This window comes from Schistocerca nitens, chromosome 7, assembly GCF_023898315.1.
Source record: "Schistocerca nitens isolate TAMUIC-IGC-003100 chromosome 7, iqSchNite1.1, whole genome shotgun sequence".
In the NCBI taxonomy this organism is placed as follows: Eukaryota; Metazoa; Arthropoda; class Insecta; order Orthoptera; family Acrididae; genus Schistocerca; species Schistocerca nitens.
This window is the reverse complement of record NC_064620.1, coordinates 416,482,233-416,504,642: the sequence shown is the minus strand read 5'-3', so window position 1 is coordinate 416,504,642 and position 22,410 is coordinate 416,482,233. Positions and strand designations below refer to the sequence as shown.

The following is a 22,410-nucleotide window of genomic DNA, read 5'->3' as shown; positions in this document are numbered from 1 at the left end:
CTTAGCATGCTACAAGTACTACTTAAAATATACTGAGCTACAGGAGAAGTATGAGTAACGTGCTGCTATTTACTAGGGGCCAAAAGAAACTGGGAACATGAGCAATAGATACAGACCCTGAGGAACATTTGAGAATTGCGATGTGACACAACATAGCATTTCCTTGCTAACTGTCAATAGCCATTGGATAATTTGAAAGTTCCAAAGGACTAGAAAAAAATAGTTTCATTAGTACTTAACATATTTAAATTTATACTTATGAGTTTTGAAATACCTCCAACTTTTAGTGTTCATAAGAGGTTTTCTTGCTTAATATTAATTCCGCTGTATAATCTCTTTTTTATATTGATGGTCCTATTACACATTACCATTTGTAATGTGAACTGTATGTGACATTAGTTAATGTAGAAATGAGTATATTGATATCCAATCCACCTATTAAATAAATAACAAGTTAATAAAAATATCCACGGGTGTACTGCCGGTCTACCGTGTCCAACGGGCACAATATTTCGGCAATCATACATGTCGCCATCATCAGGTGAACTGACGGACTGAGCTCCTGTGAATGTGCCAGCATGGAGATCCGTACACTATGGCTGCTCAGGGGAACTGGGTTCGGTCGCGGCTGCGGCCGATTTAATAACCTCCGCCCGCGGCGCGCTCACTCCGCCGTCCGCGCCCCGCACCCCGCGCCACTGTCGCGCGGTGGAACAGATTGCGACGGCATCTGAGATGATGTCGGTGTGATGGCTCTGTCCACCGTGGTCGTCACAACTATACATTTGCTCGATTTACTCTTGATTAACCCAATAGCTGGTTCCCAAGCCTTGCTAAGATTATAGCCACAGTCACGGTTTATGAGGTCGTCATTGGTGCGAATTTCCATGGCCTCTCTAACAACGGTGTCCCAGTATCTCGACGTCTGTACCTGAATCCTCGTGCGTTCATACTCCATAGCATGATTTTCCGACAAACAATGTTCAGTGACCGCCGACTTGCTCGGATACATCAGTCAAGTGTGCCTCTGGTGTTCACGGCATCGATCCTCGATGGTACGCATCGTCTGACCAATATACGACTTGCCACATTGACACGGAATCTGGTACACGCCGGCCTTCCTCAAACCGAGGTCATCTGATGATGGCGACATGTATGATCGCCAAAATATTGTGCCCGTTGGACACTGTAGACCGGCAGTACACCCGTGGATATTTTGATTATCAAATACACCGGGAGAAACTCAAGAATCACAAATAACAAGTTGTCAGTTATAGGATGCTATGTGTGAAACAATTGAACAACAGACATCACACTATTAAAATAAAGTTAAAGGACACACAAATGGAAGGATAAGTCACTATCAATACAGGTAGTAATTCACATATATTTTATATGATTATTACATCAGTAAGTTATTTTAACCATTATACAAAGTGAAAAGTTAACTTTTTTTCTACAGTTTGCATAAAGAACACCAGATAATAAAATAAATTTAAATTAAAGTAAGAAAATACACATTTTTTAATTTCATGTTAACAAAAATACATATTTTGTATTCATACATAGATATTTTACATCACACTGCAGTCTATAGGAAATTATGGATTTAAATTTTTGTACTGTTTTTCAGTCATATATTGGTCATCCAACTACACTAACTTAACAGCTGCAGTGTGTAGCAGGCACATTGCTATAAAAATAAGTTATTCATTGGAGGTCCATATAGTACAGAAAAGACGTATACAAACTTCGTACTTCATTTGTGTAAAAATATATGTATCACTACATGTAAAGCTTTGATGGAGGCATCTTGCTGATACAGTTGACATGGAAGATTCATAATACTGCTGATACAAGATACTTTGTTTCACTGTTGAAACATAATTCTGAAGCAGTGTGATTGAATATTGGTTGTGACGTATATTGGGTCATGAAAGTACTTGCTGATGATAATTATTTCTCTCTTCCTCTGTTCTTTCTTCTTTCATTCTCAATGCTGTATGGTCTCATCTGAACCAGCTTGCTCCTTTTCATCAAGTGCTGCAGAGACAGAAGAGTGCAAATGAGAAAATTGTTCAGACAAATGACTGAAAATAAATGGAAATATTGTTATTTAGTTTACACGGAGTGTACAAAGTGCACCATGAAGATTCTTTGACAAATATGGAGAGTATATTTACTATTTTTTACTTTATTTTCAGTTTCTGCTTGTAGCAGATTTCATACGGATGTTCAGTCTACATAAGGGGATAAAAGATTTCACGTAAACTAAGCTCCTCATCCAGTCCCTGAAGGCCCAAGGGATGCTGGCTGGCCACCATACCATTCTCTGCCATACAAATCATGTAGATGCAATATGGAGGAGCATGTGGTTAGGACACTGCTCTCCTGGCTGTTTTACCAGCTTTCCAGATGTTGGAGCCAGTATTTCTCACTCAAGTAGCTCCTCAATTGGCATCATCAATTGCACCCTGCACCTGACATGCAACCAAGGAAAAATTCTTATCTGTTCTGGGAATTAAACTCAAGTCCTCTGTATAGCATCTGTCTAAGGTGGCCCCTCAGCTATGGAGGTGGACATTCAATTAAAGTAATCACAACTTTAAATAATGGAAACTCCAGGTTGGAATAGCAGCAAAGTAAGGAAACAATAGGTTGCTACTTACTGTAAAGATGATACTGTAAGCTGCAGACAGGCACATGTAAAAGACACTTACATAGTAACTTTTAGCCACAGCCTCCATCAGAAATAGAAAGAGAAACATACTGACATTCATTCAAACGAGCAAAGAACATCTCATGCAAATGTGACCACCATCTCTGGCTGCTTGGATCAGAATGCAGTTGTCATGTGAAATGAAAGCAGCAGTCTGGAAGGGGCGGGGAAGGGAAAATGGTAGCAGTGTTGAAAGCAGCAATCTGGAGGAGGCGGGGAAGGGAAAATGCTACCAGTGTATGGTTCGGGGGAGAGAGGTGTGCTGTCTGTTGTAGAGTGCAGGGACCAGACTGCAAATAGGCGCAGTGTTGGGAGACTGTGGGGCAAGGAGAGGTGGGGTGGGGAGAAGGAGGAGGAGGGGGGGGGGAGCATAGCAAGAAAGGAAAGGAATGGGGAAATATGGATGGACACATTGGCAGAGGATGGCACACAGAGTGGGGGAGGGGGGGGAATAGGGAGGAGGTGATAGGACAAAGGTTGTGGAAACTGTTGGGTGGACGGTGTGGGGAGAGTTTTTTACTGTAGGTTGAGGCTGGGATAATTTTGGGAGCAGAGAATGTGTTATCACAATGACTCCCATCTGCACAGTTCAGAAAAGATGGTGGTGGAAGGGAGGATCCAGATGGCTCAGGTAGAGAAGCAACATTTGAAAAGAAGCATGTTATGTTCAGCTGTGTATTGTGCCAAAGGGTGATCTATTTTGTTCTCAGTCACAGTTTGGTGGTGGTCATTAATCTTGCTGGCCAGCTGATTGGTAGTCGTAGTAGTTACAAGAATATAATAAGCTCTCCAGTGATTGTAGCAGAGATGGTATATGACATGACTACTTTCATAGGTCGCTCGACCTCTGATGGATATGATAAACCAGAGATGGGGTTGGAATGGGATGTGCTGGGTGGATGGACTGGGCAGATCTTACAATTGGGGCTTCTACAGGGGTATGATTGTTGATACAAGGGTGGCGACTGAGAGTAGCAGAGGGAGGGATTAGGATGCTGTGGAGCTTGGGTGGTCGACAGAACACCACTTTAGGAGGGGCAAGACGGATTTTGGTTAGGATGTTCCTCATTTCAGGCCATGATGATCGATAATCAAAGCCCTGGCAAAGGATGCAGTTCATTTTTTCCAGTCCAAGGTGATAGCGGATGGTGAAGGGGTGCCCCTTTGTGGCTGGTCCTTGTGCGTGATGGAAGGATTCGGGGTCTGAGGGTAAATGGCATAGGAGATCTGTTTGTGGGCTATGTCTGGGGGATAGTGCCTGTCTGAGAAGGCTTTGATGAGACTCTCAGTATACAAGGCAAGGGAGTTCTTCTCAAGGTAGGTATGCCATCTCCAGGTGGCCAGGCTGTATGGGAGGGATTTTTTGGTGTGAAAGTGATGACAGCTGTTGAAGTGCAATTACTGTTGGTGGGTTTAATGTGCACAGAGGTGTGGATGGAGCCATTAGAGAGGAGGAGGTCAACGTCCAGGAAGACAGCACATTGGGTTGAGGAGGGTCAGATGAACTCTGAGCCTACGGCTTTGGGGCTGTGAAGGAATGAAGACACAGGGTGCCTTGTCCCTGAATCCAGATCATGAGGATGTCATCAATGAACCTGAAGCAGACTAGGGATTTGGCGTTTTGGGAGGCTATAAAGGTCTCCTCTAGATGACCCATAAAGAGATTGGCATAGGAAGGTGCTATGTGCTGGTAGGACAATGCAGCAAAATAAGGCTTTAAGGGGCCTTGGAAGAACATGACCAATGCAAGTGTCTTTGCTAACAGCACAACATCAACTGCAGCGCTTCTCCTGGGCTTGTGATCATATCAGTTGGACCCTAGATGACTGGAAAATTGTGGCCTAGCCAGATGAGTCCCAATTTCAGTTAGTAAGAGTTGATGAGATGTAACAGCAGGTGTGAAAAATACCAAGCTATCAGTTTAATAAATCACAGTTGCAAAATACTAACATAAATCCTTTACAGAAGGATGGAAAAACTGGTGGAAGCTGACCTTGTTGAATGTCAGTTTGGATTCTGGAGAAACGTAGGTACACGTGAGGCAATACTGACCCTATGACTTCTCAAGATAGGTTAAGGTACGGAAAACCTATGTCTACAGCATTGTTTAGACTTAGAGAAAGTTGTTGAATGGAATACTCTCCTTCAAATTCTAAAGGTAACAGGGGAAAAACACAGAGAGCAAAAGGCTATTTACAATTTGTACAGAAACCAGATGGCTGTTATAAGAGTCGAGGGGCACGAAAGGGAAGCAGTGGTGCAAATGGTTCTGAGCACTATGGGACTTAGAACTACTTAAACCTAACTAACCTAAGGACATCACACACATCCATGCCCGAGGTAGGATTCGAACCTGCGACCGTAACAGTCACGCGGTTCCAGACTGAAGTGCCTATAACCGCACAGCCACACCGGCCGGCGAGAAGCAGTGGTTGAGAAGAAAGTAAGAAGGGTTGTAGCCTATCCCCAATGTTATTCATTCTGTGTACTGACAAGGGAACATCCCCATCGCACCCCCCTCAGATTTAGTTATAAGTTGGCACAGGCCTTGAAAAACTGAACACAGATCGATCGAGAAAACAAGGAGAAGTTTGTGTGGAACTATGAAAAAATAAGCAAAATATACAAACTGGGTCATCCATGTGTAATATAGGCAATATTAAGGGCAGTATGCGACGAGGAGCACCGTGGTCCCGTGGTTAGCGTGAACAGCTGCAGAACGAGAGGTCTTTAGTTCAAATCTTCCCTCGACCGAAAATTTTAACTTTTTATTTTCAGTTTATGTGAAAAACTCTTATGTTTTCATCACTTTTTTTGGAGTGATTATTACATCCACAAGAAAACCTAAATCGGGCAAGGTAGAAGAATCTTTTCACCCATTCGCCAAGTGTACTAGTTAGGTGGGTCGACAACATATTCCTGTCATGTGACGCACATGCTGTCACCAGTGTCGTATACAAAATATCAGACATGTTTTCCTGTGGAGGAATCGGTTGACCTATGACCTTGTGATCAAATGTTTTTGGTTCCCATTGGAGAGACACGTCCTTTCGTCAACTAATCACACGGTTTTGCGGTGCGGTCGCAAAACACAGACACTAAACTTATTACAGTGAACAGAGACGTCAATGAACGAACGGACAGATCATAACTTTGCGAAAATAAAGAAAGCAAAATTTTCAGTCGAGGGCAGATTTGAACCAAGGACTTCTCGTTCCCCAGCTGTTCACGCTAACCACAGGACCACGGCGCTCCTCGTCGCATACTGCCCTTAATATTGCCTATATTACACATGGATGACCCAGTTTGTATATTTTGCTTATTTTTTCATAGTTCCACACAACTTCTTCCTGTTTTCTCGATTGATCTGTGTTCAGTTTTTCAAGGCCTATCCACTGTGCCAACTTATAACTAAATCTGAGGGGGGTGCGATGGGGATGTTCCCTTGTGAGCAAGCAGTAAAGGAAACAAAAGAAAAGTTTGGAGTGGGAATTAAGTCCATGGATAGAAACAAAAACTTTGAGATTTGCTGATGACATAATTCTATCAGAGACAGCAAACAACTTGAAACAGCAGTTGAATGGAGTGGATAGTATCTTGAAGGGAGGATATAAGATGAATTCCAACAAAAACAAAATGAGAATAATGGCATGTACTCAAATTAAATCAGGTGATATTGAGGGGATGAGATTAGGAAATGAGACACTTAAAGTAGTAAATGAGTTTTGCTATTTGGGAAGCAAGATAACTAATGATAGTCAAAGTAGGAAGGATATAAAATGTAGACAGGTAATAGCAAGAAAAGCATTTCTGAAGAAGAGAAATTTGTTAACATCAAGCATAGACTTAAGTGTAAGGAAGTCCTTTCCGAATGTAGCCATGGACTGTAGCCATGTATGAACGTGAAACGCGAATGATAAACAGTGTAGACAAGAAGAGAATAGAAGTTTTTAAATTAAGGTGCTACAGAAGAATGCTGAAGATTAGATGGTGTAACAGGATATCCTCCTCTAGTGTTACTTTTCCTCAACAGTAGTTGTCAATAACAGTATTATTTATCCAATTTTGGACAGGTCAGCATTATCTCAGTTTCTTTTCTGAAAACTTTCATATAGTTTTATACACAGTATGTTATATTCCAAGTTAAAATTTATGAAAAGAATTACTTTATAAAATATTTTAGTTTTGATGTTATAATCAATAAGTACTAGTTCTGAATGTACAATTAAAATTATTTTTTTAAGAAAAATTTGAAATTATGAATTATTTGCACACTTAAAATTTCTATTAGTAATTACACAACCCTGTACTGTTTACTATGTTTATTTCTGGATTCGTTTATTAAATAATAATTGAAATTAATAATGTAACAAAAACTATTAGGAATTCATTTCACAAGAAAAATTGTAAACCCTTTGGAATATCATTATTTCCGTAGAGTGGAGTAGTCATAAGCGTTAGATTTTCAGCTTCAAGAATAAGACCTGTAGACAAGAAGAACTGGAGCCATCTCAACATGAGAAGCTAAGTAAACTTGAAAGTTTATTGTAATCTTCACTCCTCTCATATCTTCATAAAAATCTTTGTTTATTAGTCATCTGGACTGGGCATTGTTTAATGTGGACAATAGATGGAAGAAGGAAGGAGGGGGGAGATTACAAGTGTGGGCATCATCCAGGAATAATTGACTAATAGTGAAGTTTTGTCTGTTGCAAAAATTGTTTTACTTCATTGATTTTTGAAATTTATGTACGAATAAAAAGTCACCCAGAATGGTGGGTCAGGGGAGACTTGCCAGGTGGGATGAGAAGGATAGACTGACTCATCTAGATGTACTTAGATCTTCACAAGCCACTGTACGGTGCATTGTGGGGGATACCCTGTACTGCTACTTATCATTTCCATTCCTGTCCCACTCACAAATAGACTGAGGAAGACGTGACTTCCTATATGCCTCCATATGAGCCCTAATTCCTCATAGTCCTTACATGCAATGTATGTCGGTGCAGCAGAATCATTCGGCAGTCAGTTTCAATTGCCAGTTCTCTAAATTTTCTCAAAAGTGGTTCTCAAAAAGAATGCCACCTTCCCTCCAGGGTTACCCATTTGAATTTCCAAAGCATTTCTGTAACACTTGTGTATTGTTTGAACATACCAGTAACAAATCTAGCAGCCTGCCTCTGAATTGCTTCCATGTCATCCTTCAATATGACCTGGTACAGACCAAAAACACTAAAGCAATACTCAAGAATAGGTCACACTAGCATCTTACATGCAGTCTCCTTCACAAGTGAACCACTCTTTCCTAAAATTCTCCCACAATTTAAAGTTGATCATTTGCCTTCTCACATGCAGTTCTCACATGCTCGTTCACCTCTTACTACTTTGCAACATTACACCCAGATATTTAAATGACTTGACAGTGTCAAGTAGGATTCTAGTAATACTGTATCTAAATATTACAGGTTTTATCTTCCTACTCATTTGCACTAACTTTCATTTTTCCACATTTGGGTCTTGCTGTCATTCATCACGCTAAATGGAAATTTTATCTGAGTTATCTTGTATCTTCCTACAGTCACTCAACATTGACACCTTACCATACACCATGGCATCATCAGCAAACAAATGCGGATTGCTGCCTACTGTAAAGGGACACTATTGTCTAACTTTACCTTTCTTTAACAGAAATAATGAATACCAAAAAGGATTTTTGAATCTTCTATGTGTGAACATTACCTCAGCTGTATGAATGCAGAGTTTTGCGGTGATAACATTGAATAAAATGTCCTCGGGTTTCCAACCACGTCAATTGCTTAAAACTTCACAAGCTTTCGGCCAAGCACTCCTTGGCCATTGTCAAGTGGTATGACTGCCAGTGGGCTGTTGGTGTGCCATTATATACACTTGCTGCCGCCTGTGACATCACTGGTGCCTGTGACATTGCCATATATGGGCATGTTTCGAGTCGGCATTCGATGTGCCCTCTTCAACTGCACAGTCGCTGGATCCCCCGCAGCGCTGAGCTGCAAGCCACCATCTCTATTCAGGGTGTTTGCGGTAATTTCAATAGCTCCTTTATTAAACTGTCCCAGAAGCTGTTAGTGTGAGCCACGACAGAGGTATCGTCAAATTTTATGTGGTGACCATTTCCTAACGCATGCTCAACTAATGCAGATTTCTCTGGATAGCATAGGCGATAATACCTCTAATGTTCTTTCCTGCGTCATTACACAGTGTGCACTGTTTGTATGATGTACTTCTGGCCACACTCACAAGGTATTTCGTGACTCCAGGTGTTCTGAGACCTACTGTGTCTTTAACTGGTCTCAGTAATTTGCGGATTTTCATTGGAGGCCTGAAGATTGATTTGATCTTGTGTCTTTTCAACAGGCGGATTATCTTGCCTGACACAGAGCCACAGAATGGCAGCAAAGCAAGTTTCTTATCCTGCTCTTTGTCGGTGGTCTTATTCAGATATTTCCCAGAAATCACTTCTTTCACTTGATGCGCACTGTAGCCATTATTCCTGAAAACCTTGCATAGATGGATCAGTTCATGAGGCAGGTTATCATCATCTGAAATTACTCGTGCATGATGCACCAATGTTTGTAATACTGTGCGCTTCTGTGCTGGATGATGATGGTTGCTGGCATGCAGGTACAGATGTGTGTGGGCGGGTTTTCTGTAGACACTGTGGCCAAGGCACCCATTTTGTTTACTGTGGACAAGGACATCAAGGAAGTGCAATGCATTATCTTTTTCAACCTCCATGGTGAACTGGATATTACTGTTGATGCCATTGAGGTGTTCCAAAAACTCGTCTAATTTCTCGCATCCGTGTGGCGAAATGACGAACATGTCGTCAACGTATAGAAAGAAACACTTCAGCTTCAATGGCACAGTATCTATGGGTATATCCTCAAAATTCTCCATAAAGAGGTTTGCAACAGCTGGAGCAATCACTAACCTGTGATTGTGGCAGTCGCGCAGTTCCAGACTGAAGCGCCTAGAACCGCTCGGCCACAGCGGCCAGCTGGAAAAATCAATAACTGGTGCCAAATTGAAAGAATCAAGTAATACTTCATGGTCAAGCTTTCTATTGGACTCTTTCAGAAAATTTACATTGCAATCCCCGCAAACAATAATTTGTTTCCATCTGTCTGACAGATAGCACAACAGAGAATCAAAGTTTTTCAAAAATAGCTGAAAATTTTCCAGTGGGGGCCTATACGTGACTACAATTGTAAAAGTACCACTATTTAGGTGAAGCTCACATGCACATGCTTCCATATGTTGCTCTACACAAAATTTTTTAGTTTCCAAATTTTTCACACTATGAAACATTTTAACATATATGGCAACTCCATCTCTCCATAGTGTCTCTACTTACAGGTGATGGAAGCTTATATCCACCTACATTTACCACTTCCATGCCTGTGACTATATGATTACTAACAGAAGAATGGAAAAACTGGTAGAAGCAGACTTTGGGGAATATAATTTTGGTTTCTGGAGAATTGTAGGAATGTGACCTATATTAGAAAGTAGGTTAAGGGAAGGTAAAGTTACATTATAGTTACAGGTTTAGAGAAATATTTTGACAATGTTGACAAACATACAGTATTTCATAGCCTGAAGGTAGCAGGGATAAAATACTGGAAGTGAAAGGGTATTTACAACTTACGCAGAAACCAGACTTCGGTCACAAAAGCTGAAGGACACGGAAGGGAAACAATAGTTGAGAAGGGAGTGAGATGAGGTTTTAGCATGTCCTCAATGTTATTCATTCCTATGTTGGGAAAGCAGTGAAAGAAACTAAGAAGAAATCTGGAAAGGGAAGGCAGAAGCTGTAAAAACTCTGTGACTGGCTGAAGACATTGCACCCATCAGAGACTGCAAATGATTTTAAACAGTAACTGAATGGAATGGATAGCACTTTGAAAAGTGGATGTTGATTGAACATCAACAAAAGTAAATTAATGGAAATGGAATGTAATCGATCTAAATCAGGTGAGAATGAGAGAATTAGATTAAGAACTAATATATTCAAAGTAATAGATGAGCTTCAATATTTTGACAGCAAAATAATTGATGATGACCAAAATGGAAAGGATATAAAGTGCAGACTGGCAACAGCAAGAAAATCATTTCTGAAAAAGAGAAATTTGTTAATATTGAATATAAACTGAAATGTTAGGAAGCCATTTTCAATGGCACTTGTCTCTAATATGGCCCCATATAAAGGTAAGCCACATTCAGATGAGAAAAGAATAGAAGCTTTTGAAATCTGCAACTACAGTAGAATATTGAAGATTAGATGAGTAGATTGAATAACCAATGATGAGTCACTGAATTAAACTGAGGAGAAAATAAATTTATGGGATAACCTAACTCAAAGAAGGAATCTGTTGACAGGATACATTCTGAGACATCAACGAATTGGCAATTTGATAAGGGAGGGAAGTGTGGGGTCTAGATATTGTACAGGAAGGTCAAGGCTTAAATGCTGTAAGCAGATTCAATTGGATGTAAATTACAGTATTTATTCAGAAATGAAGATGTTTGCACAGAATAGTCTAGCATGGACAGCTCCATCAAACCAGTGTTTGGACTGAAGACCACAACAACAACAACAACAACAACAACAACAACAACTTGTCTTGTTGCATTAGTCTTTATTTTTGTCTGATTTTAGCATGACCCAAGCAGATTCTATACCTTGTATCTCATGTTTCTGTTAATTAAATTATCAATTGTGAGGATGTGCACAGTCTCTCTCATAACTGTGAGATCTGGGATAATGAGTTATTTTTAGTCTTCTGTCATCTGAGCTTTCTACCTTTCTTTTTATTCACCAAGTGAGGAGGTGGTTCAAATTTCCATCTATTTATCCAGATTTAGGTGCTCAAGATGAACTCCATGAAAGGACAAGACCGATTTCTGTTCCCACTCTTCCCCAATCTGAGATTATCCTCCATCTCTGATGACCTGGTCAGTTGGACATTAAACTGAATGTTCTGTATTCTCTTTTAAATCCATCCTTTACTCATGCGTTGTCTGTTATTACAATATCATGCACTACCAGTTCCGAAATTGGGATTTATTGCCTTTTGTCTTCCATGTTACAGTCAGTACCTATCCACTTGTTTTAAGTAGGCACTTCACTTTTCTAACTTTCTACTATCTGTTGTTATACTCCATTCAGACCTAAAATTAATATTAGTACTGGTACTACAACAAAATGAAATTTCACAAAAATTATGCCAAGATTCCATTTGCGTGTGATACATAGCTGTTCTTGTGACTTGCTCATACACAGTCATAAAGATGGAATATATGATAAATATAAAATCTTAAAAGTAATGCAAAATTCGTGTTACAGAACATAAATACCATTTTTAGTTACTTTGTAGTTCCAGTGAAACTGTAACTTCATTTTCATGAGGACGAGACATCAGTTGTTCCATATTAAAAGAGATGCCGTGCTCCTCATTTTCTCTATTATCAGCATATTGACTTGTACTTGTTTGAGCATCCATTTTTATTTGAGACCTTCTATGACTTCTGTAGTAGTATTTACACAGAAGAAACAGGACAGCCAGACCTGAAATTAGAAATTGATTTCAATGTTCGGGGGCCAGATGTTTTCTCTCAACAATATAATAATAATCATATATTTTAACATCTATTGTACTTTTCTATTGCCATAAAAATCACTATTCAAAAAAAATTCAGTCTGCCATGATGAACATAACAGAAGAAAGGGAAACAGAAAGAGAGATGTTGCCTATACATGTGTTTTGTTATGTATCTAGCAACCAAAACATTCTAGAGCAATGCCAGAGATGTAAAAAGTGATTTAACACTTACTTTTACATTTTTGGCAAATAAATGGAAGTAGTGTCATGAGAATGATTATTAATTTCAAAAGTAAGTACACAGTTATTCCCAATACCAAGTGTAGAATAAAAATAATGGCAGAGATGTAAAAAGTGATTTAACACTTACTTTTACATTTTTGGCAAATAAATGGAAGTAGTGTCATGAGAATGATTATTAATTTCAAAAGTAAGTACACAGTTATTCCCAATACCAAGTGTAGAATAAAAATAATCTTCATTAAAGCTAAAGAGAAAACAGAAGGATCAAACATGGAACAGTAAATACAATAAAATTTCAATATACCATGGTCTGATACACAACAGATTGAGATATAATGAGGGGTAAAAATCTTATTACAGCCTGCATGCACCATTTCTGTAGTATTCTTTACCCCTTATAGCCTTCAAGCTCTGAAAACAACTTCAAAAGGGATGAGAACAGCTAAACTAAACTTGGACTTGTCTTATTATCAATATGTCCGGAGTGTAACAGGACGTAAGGCTGAATACAGTATTACAGTTCACATAATGAAGAAGTCAACAAAGTAACTATGTAACAATGCTTGACAATAATGTAAATTAGCACAACTGCAATGGGCATAATGCATTATTCATTCATATCCTAGATATCTGTGTGCTTGCTATGATATCACAGAAATGAATAGAAAATTCTGTGATTTGGCAATATGCTGGTCATTTACATGTTTTATTCTCAATAAATGACTAACTATTTTTATTCAAGAATTCTCTAATGGTATAGAAGGAGCTGTAGAGGAAGAAACATCTTGAATCTACATTTGTAAAGATTTCTTCTTTCTGTCAGACATTTTATTTACATGGTCAGATTACCAAAGAATCTTATAGCTGCATATTTTACCCCTGTCTGTGTCAAAGCTAGATTCTATAAAATGTAATGCAGGTCACTTTTCCTTTCAACATTCCATTTAGTGCGTTATTTTCAAACTCAGAAGGACTGTTCATAACAATTCTAATTACTTTCTTTTGTGAAATGGATACTTTTCACCTAAGTGAGGAATTACCCAGAGTGTTACCTGATTATTCTTATGGCAAAAGTAGCTAAACATAACATTTTAGCAGGTCTGCTACATGGTTCTTCCAGTTTATTTTTTCGTCAATATGCAGCCTAAGAACTTGAGACTTCCTACCCTGTGTATTATTTCTTGTCAGTGTACTAGGTTAGTAGGAGGTGGTATATTTTTGACAGAGCAAAACTGAGTGAACTGTATTTTTTCTAAAGTTTAAGGTTAAGGGGCTCCGGAAAGGCTCAAAATCATGAAAAGTTCAATTTTTACTTTTTTGCGTTTTCTGAATCTGCAGACTATTACCTTTTAATAGATATATAATTTATTCAATTCCGAAGACTACAACTATTTTTAAATTTTTTTTGAAGTGTGTTCTACATGGGCATGACCCACTGTGGCGCTGTTAAACTGCTGTCAAAATGTGTTATTATTAACATCCGTGTTCATCAGGTACATTTTAGTGATGTGAGATAAAGTATGTGTTGTGGCTAACCTGTGATGGTTCAGTATATATCGCTGGTGTGATTGTCGATTGTTTCATGTTTATTTACTCTGTCGTTATCTCGAAAATATTCGTAATTAATTCTGTTTCTTGAGTCTCTGTTTTGTTGAAGTATAATAATGAGTAAAAGTAAAGTTATTAGAAATCCTCTGAAGGCTTTTAAGAAAAGGAGAAATGTTGGAAAGCCAAAGGTATTTAGAAATATGGGAATGAAGATAGGTTCTAACATGGTACGAGCGATGCTTGCTTTAGACAAGAAACGTCTTCGGGCTGCAGACAGGGCTGTAAAGAGTCTAGAAATACAAGCAAGAGTAAACAGGAGGAGGAACAAGAGGAAGCTTGAGGAGGAGTTTGCAGAGGATGAAGATAATCCATCCTATGGACCTGGAATGCACTAAAAAGTTAATCCAATCTTTGTCGCTCGATTCCCAAAACTTTTATTTTCTCATACTAATTACATGTTTTCTAAGGATCTTCCAAACATACTTGTTTCAAACTTTCAGTAAATGTTACACAGTACCTTCTGCATAATTTAACACAGCCTTTTTCCAAAAACCTGTATATTTTTGAATATATAAATAAAAAATTGCAAAAAATGTTGTGAATTTTCATTACAATTGAAAAATAATCATCTTTAATAACTGAACTAAAATTTTGTAAAATCCCTGTGTTAAGTTGTAGCCCATATTCCAATAAATAATCTGTAAAAAGTTCAACTTCCTACCTCAAATACTCTGTGAGGAAAGATGTAATTTATAAGCGTTATTTTAACATTGCAAGTATAGGGCGTTCCGGAGCCCCTTAACTCATTTGAACAAAATCAGTTAGTAACTTCCACAAAAACATCATTTATTATTTCTTCTGTTAATATTTCTTTGCTTGGCTTGACAACAATGGCTGTATTATCTGCAAACAGGGCTAACTGTGTTTCCTGATGCAAATAAAGCTGCAGATCTTAACATAAAGCAGGAACAGGTTAGTGGGCCAATGATCAAAACCCATGGGACCTTCTATTGTAGTTTCTCCCCAGGCACATGATGTGGTGTCCCTCTTTTTATTATCTGAATAACCTAGGGTAATTTTCTGCAAAATTTTTCTCAAATAAGAACAAAACCAGGTACATGCTAAACTACATATTTTATAAAGCTTATCTTCTGTAACAGAATGTTATGACTGACATATTTATATGTAAAAAGAATAATGGAGAGTCTAGGATGGAATACTGACAATATCATGAAAAGAATAGACTGTAACCCACCATACAGCAGAAATGTTGAGTTGTAGATAGACAAAATAAAAAGACTGTTAGACAAGTAAGCTTTTAGCCAAAAGGCCTTCTTCCAAATTAGAAACTCACTCACACACACACGCACACACACACACACACACACACACACACATACACACACACACACATACATGCAAATGCAATTCACATACATGTGACCAATGTGTCTGGTGGCTGAGGCCAGACATGGTTGTGTGTGTGTGTGTGTGTTGTCTAATTTGGAAGAAGGCCTTACTTGTCTAACAGTCTTTTTGTTGTGCCTATCTGTGATTCAATGTTTCTGCCATATGGTGAGTAACAGTAGCAATCTACCCTTTTCACAATATTGTCAGTAAATGTATAAATAGTTGCATCAATACAGTGGCCTTCTCAACTGATTGGCTACCGATTAAGGTGGCACAGTGGTTAGCACACTGGACTCACATTTGGGAGGATGACAGTTCAAATCTGTGTCTGACCATCCTGATTTAGATTTTCTGTATTTCCATAAGTCACTTCTGGCAAATGCCAGGTGATTTCCTTCCCCATTCCTGAATCAATTTGAGCTTGTGCTCTAACTCTAATGACCTTGGTCTCTAGGGAAGTTCAACCCTAATCTTCCTTCTTTCCTTTTCTAATTACAAATCCTTGGGATAAATTACCAACTTAAAAATTTTAATAATGGGCAGTAGTTATTGATGTTAGTGGAGTCCCTAAACTAAAAACTATTTACCATGTGAAGAATGGTGACATAAAAGCAAGTTTATCACATGAGTATGGTGTTCCTGAAGCAAATAGCAGGGGATAGACAAACAAAGTGAATAAAGTTAGAAATTTGGAAACATAGCTGAAACCGACCTGGGAAAGGACAGAAAATGACAAAACTAAAGAAAAGACACTGAAGCTGATGAATGTCTTTAAAGGTGGTTTGTAATAAAATGAAATGAAGGTGTGCCACTTTTCACGCCAATTATTAAAACCCCAAGCTACAAAATTTCACTTTGATTTACGTGACATAAAACCTTCTATTGCCTCTGGCAGATGGTTTGCAAGTTGGAAATACCTCCATGGAATTAATCAAATGAGCACTGGGGGTCTTCTGGTAGTGAATTTCATTCATAATTTTCTGAAAATCTACACAAATTCAGTGTTGTTGTTGTTGTGGTCTTCAGTCCTGAGACTGGTTTGATGCAGCTCTCCATGCTACTCTATCCTGTGCAAGCTTCTTCATCTCCCAGTACCTACTGCAACCTACATTCTTCTGAATCTGCTTAGTGTATTCATCTCTTGGTCTCCCTCTACGATTTTTACCCTCCACGCTGCCCTCCAATACTGAATTGGTGATCCCTTGATGCCTCAGAACATGTCCTACCAACCGATCCCTTCTTCTAGTCAAGTTGTGCTGCAAATTTCTGTTCTCCCCAATTCTATTCAATATCTCCTCATTAGTTATGTGATCTACCCATCAAATCTTCAGCATTCTTCTGTAGCACCACATTTCAAAAGCTTCTATTCTCTTTTTGTCGAAACTATTTATCATCCACGTTTCACTTCCATACATTGCTACACTCCATATAAATACTTTCAGAAACGACTTCCTGACTGTTAAATCTATACTCGATGTTAACAAATTTCTCTTCTTCAGAAACGATTTCCTTGCCATTGCCAGTCTACATTTTATATCCTCTCTACTTCGACCATCATCAGTTATTTTACTCCCTAAATAGCAAAACTCCTTTACTACTTTAAGTGTCTCATTTCCTAATCTAATTCCCTCAGCATCACCCGATTTAATTTGACTACATTCCATTATCCTCGTTTTGCTTTTGTTGATGTTCATCTTATATCCTCCTATCAAGACACTGTCCATTCCGTTCAACTGCTCTTCCAAGTCCTCTGCTGTCTCTGACAGAATTACAATGTCATCGGCGAACCTCAAAGTTTTTACTTCTTCTCCATGAATTTTAATACCTACTCCAAATTTTTCTTTTGTTTCCTTTACTGCTTGCTCAATATACAGATTGAATAACATCGGGGAGAGGCTACAACCCTGTCTCACTCCTTTCCCAACCACTGCTTCCCTTTCATGCCCCTCGACTCTTATAACTGCCATCTGGTTTCTGTACAAATTGTAAATAGCCTTTCGCTCCCTGTATTTTACCCCTGCCACCTTCAGAATTTGAAAGAGAGTATTCCAGTTAACGTTGTCAAAAGCTTTCTCTAAGTCTACAAATGCTAGAAACGTAGGTTTGCCTTTTCTTAATCTTTCTTCTAAGATAAGTCGTAAGGTTAGTATTGCCTCACGTGTTCCAACATTTCTACGGAATCCAAACCGATCTTCCCCAAGGTCCGCTTCTACCAGTTTTTCCATTCGTCTGTAAAGAATTTGTGTTAGTATTTTGCAGCTGTGACTTATTAAACTGATAGTTCGGTAATTTTCACATCTGTCAACACCTGCTTTCTTTGGTATTGGAATTATTATATTCTTCTTGAAGTCTGTGGGTATTTCACCTGTCTCATACATCTTGCTCACCAGATGGTAGAGTTTTGTCATGACTGGCTCTCCCAAGGCCATCAGTAGTTCTAATGGAATGTTGTCTACTCCCGGGGCCTTGTTTCGACTCAGGTCTTTCAGTGCTCTGTCAAACTCTTCACGCAGTATCGTATCTCCCATTTCATCTTCATCTACATCCTCTTCCATTTCCATAATACTGTCCTCAAGTACATCTCCCTTGTATAAACCCTCTATATACTCCTTCCACCTTTCTGCCTTCCCTTCTTTGCTTAGAACTGGGTTGCCATCTGAGCTCTTGATATTCATACAAGTGGTTCTCTTCTCTCCAAAGGTCTCTTTAATTTTCCTGTAGGCAGTATCTATCTTACCCCTAGTGAGATAAGCCTCTACATCCTTACATTTGTCCTCTAGCCATCCCTGCTTAGCCATTTTGCACTTTCTGTTGATCTCATTTTTGACGTTTGTATTCCCTTTTGCCTGCTTCATTTACTGCATTTTTATATTTTCTCCTTTCATCAATTAAATTCAATATTTCTTCTGTTACCCAAGGATTTCTATTAGCTCTCGTCTTTTTACCTACTTGATCCTCTGCTGCCTTCACTACTTCATCCCTCAGAGCTACCCATTCTTCTTCTACTGTATTTCTTTCCCCCATTCCTGTCAATTGTTCCATTATGCTCTCCCTGAAACTCTCTACAACCTCTGGTTCTTTCAGTTTATCCAGGTCCCATCTCCTTAAATTCCCACCTTTTTGCAGTTTCTTCAGTTTCAATCTGCAGTTCATAACCAATAGATTGTGGTCAGAATCCACATCTGCCCCTGGAAATGTCTTACAATTTAAAACCTGGTTCCTAAATCTCTGTCTTACCATTATATAATCTATCTGATACCTATTAGTATCTCCAGGATTCTTCCAGATATACAACCTTCTTTTATGATTCTTGAACCAAGTGTTAGCTATGATTAAGTTATGCTCTGTGCAAAATTCTACAAGGCGGCTTCCTCTTTCATTTCTTCCCCCCAATCCATATTCACCTACTATGTTTCCTTCTCTCCCTTTTCCTACTGACGAATTCCAGTCACCCATGACTATTAAATTTTCGTCTCCCTTCACTACCTGAATAATTTCTTTTCTCTCGTCATACATTTCATCAATTTCTTCATCATCTGCAGAGCTAGTTGGCATATAAACTTGTACTACTGTAGTAGGCATGGGCTTTGTGTCTATCTTGGCCACAATAATGCGTTCACTATGCTGTTTGTAGTAGCTAACCCGCACTCCTATTTTTTTATTCATTATTAAACCTACTCCTGCATTACCCCTATTTGATTTTGTATTTATAACCCTGTAATCACCTGACCAAAAGTCTTGTTCCTCCTGCCACCGAACTTCACTAATTCCCACTATATCTAACTTTAACCTATCCATTTCCCTTTTTAAATTTTCTAACCTACCTGCCCGATTAAGGGATCTGACATTCCACGCTCCGATCCGTAGAATGCCAGTTTTCTTTCTCCTGATAACGACGTCCTCTTGAGTAGTCCCCACCCGGAGATCCGAATGGGGGACTATTTTACCTCTGGAATATTTTACCCAAGAGGACGCCATCATCATTTAATCATACAGTACAGCTGCATGTCCTCGGGAAAAATTATGGCTGTAGTTTCCCCTTGCCCTCAGCCGTTCGCAGTACCAGCACAGCAAGGCCGTTTTGGTTAATGTTACAAGGCCAGATCAGTCAATCATCCAGACTGTTGCCCCTGCAACTACTGAAAAGGCTGCTGCCCCTCTTCAGGAACCACATGTTTGTCTGGCCTCTCAACAGATACCCCTCCGTTGTGGTTGCACCTACGGTACGGCCATCTGTATCACTGAGGCACGCAAGCCTCCCCACCAACGGCAAGGTCCATGGTTCATGGGGGAAGAAATTCAGTGTAGATGACAATTTAAAGGATTATCGAGTGTGTAATTGTGATGAAATGGCATTTTATTAATAACTGCTTCCAACCAGAACTGTCAGCCTAAAAAAACAATCAAAAAATAAGATTAGTTTCAAAATGAATAAAGACAGAATTAGCTTCCTCTTTGCCATAAATAAATCAGGTAGCTATCAGCTGAAACCTCTGTGTAGGCAAAAGTATAATCTCAAGATGTTTCAAGTATGTGAACATGTCATCATTACAACTCACCTGCATTCACTGAAAGACAGTTTGGATGATGTGACACCTTCCTAAAGTAGTTTTGAGAAGAGTGTGTTCCATTAGTGAGAAAACACCTGTGATCTTTTAAGCAGAGAGGAGGCTCTACTAATCCTTGATCACTGTCAAGCTCATCCACTTGCTGGTGTGTTACAGACAGAATGTGAAAAAACAAAAACTTTGATTTTCCTAAAAACAGAATGGTATTAATCCAACGGGAGGATCAGGGCATCATATAAGCATTTACATCTCATTATTATGATGAACTGCTTACTTCAATAGTAAATTCAAATGTGGAAATCAGAGTGTTCCTGAACTCTATAAAGCTAAAGACTTCATTTTATTGATTGTGAATGACAAACTGCATCTGTGATTTAAATTGGCAATTTATTTATGTTTGATATGCAACCAACCACTTATTGAATTTAATATAATTTATTTTAGCATCAACCAGTTTTCAAGCCACTACAAGCTCATCATGTGATCGAGATGTTATGAGAACATTATTTTCTGGACAATGTGTAGTTATATGCCAGGGTCACAGTAATTACATTGCAACTTGGTATCCCTGAAAACTTCATTTTGATAATATACATTTTAGCCAGCTTACATGCCCACCCACCCTCCCACCCATCCACACACCCACACACACATTATCAGAATGAATTTGTCATGGACACCAAGATGCAGTGCAGTCTCCAGAACCCTAGTGCCTAGCTACACATGGTCCAGAAAATAAATGTTCCATCACCATCTTCTGAAGATGAGCATACAGTGTGTTGAAACCTAGTTAATGGTACACATCAAATCAAAAAGCAACTGGTTGCTGATTATACCTACATCAGCTACCAATCTGAAGACTGGCCCGGCATGGCAAAGCCTCAATCTGACCACTAATAGGACTTCCTTGAACAAGTGATGTATTGAAGAAAATGCAACAGATGAATAATGGAAAGACACAGGCTTCAACAGCATTGCATCCAGTTTACAAATGATATTCTGAGGTGGAATATCGATCTTGATAACTTGAACCATTGGCAGTCACTGACAATGAGGAACTGGTTTCAGAGCTCATACATGACAAAGACCTTATAGATGTGGCACAAACTGACTGTGGTAAAACGCTCAGAGATGAGGATCAAGAAGCAGAAGAAGAAAGCATAGAAGATGTTCCCAGCGCACTTGGAGTATTGGATAATATTAAAAATGTGATTATGTAGACAGACAGGCAAAGTGAAACAAAACATATTCAGTTGTTGCACCTGGTGACTACAAAAAAGTATGCACACAAGAAAATGCTTGAAATGACACACCAAAGAAAGCTAAGTGACTTTTCAAAAACAGTGATAAAATGAACCTACAGAAGTTTGCAAACAGCTGTAGATAACTGTGTATTTTTACTGTGTTTTATATGATGTAGTGCGGTGCAGTATTTTATTTGGAACTACCTTAGTGTTTTTGCTTGGTTGTCATTGAGTTAAGTTCACCTAACTGCTGCATTTGGTACATTTTTGAAATGTTCTGCTTCTTATCTTCTCTAAATTTAGGAAGCCTGGCTGCAGCTGCCAGAGACTGTGGTCATGTGTGTGTGAGTTCTATTTGCATGAGTGTGTATGTGTGTATGTTGTCTAATTTTGACAAAGGCCTTTTTGCCCAAAAGCTAATTGTGTAACATTATCTTTGTTGTGCCTTTGTGCAACACAGCTTCTCCACTGTATGGTGAGCAGCAATTATCCTTTTCATTAATTTAATTTTCATTAATTTAAATACTGTGCAACATACAAGGTATTTCAAAGTCTTTGTGTCAAACATCTGGGGTTGACAGAGCATGGGATGGGGAGCGACTTATTAGAGACAAAATGTCTGCTGATGTTTCCCTGTAATAAGGGGTATCTTTCCATTGAATCTGCTATCATCCACAGATTTTTGATACAAATACTTTGAAGCACCCTGTGTAGTAAAACGCCACAATGCACTATGTGGGTTTTGAAACTTTCCATACATAATTTGTCATTCAACAGCTCACTCTTGTTATACTGTGGTTACACTATAATGTGGGGGTGAAGCATGTCCCCAACTACCACTTTATATTGGGCATCTACTGTATATAGAAGGTCATTGCTGTTGTTGTTGTTGTTGTTGTTGTTGTGATCTTCAGTCCTGAGACTGGTTTGATGCAGCTCTCCATGCTACTCTATCCTGTGCAAGCTTCTTCATCTCCCAGTATCTACTGCTGCCTACATCCTTCTGAATCTAGGTCATTGTCAGTCACAGTTCTTTC

General features: G+C 38.9%; 1 protein-coding gene across 1 annotated transcript in view; it reads right to left on the bottom strand.

Annotated features, from left to right (window-relative positions):
* Window positions 1-1,577: 1,577 nt before the first annotated feature.
* Window positions 1,578-22,410, bottom strand: part of LOC126195109 (neural-cadherin-like) — a 126,102-nt gene continuing 105,269 nt past the window's right edge. The window contains exons 14-15 of the mRNA XM_049933578.1: window positions 12,129-12,326; window positions 1,578-2,043 (exon numbers count right to left, since the gene is read on the bottom strand). Coding sequence (XP_049789535.1) covers window positions 1,994-2,043; window positions 12,129-12,326 — 248 coding nt within the window. The 3' untranslated portion in view covers window positions 1,578-1,993. The remainder of the gene's footprint in view (window positions 2,044-12,128; window positions 12,327-22,410) is intronic.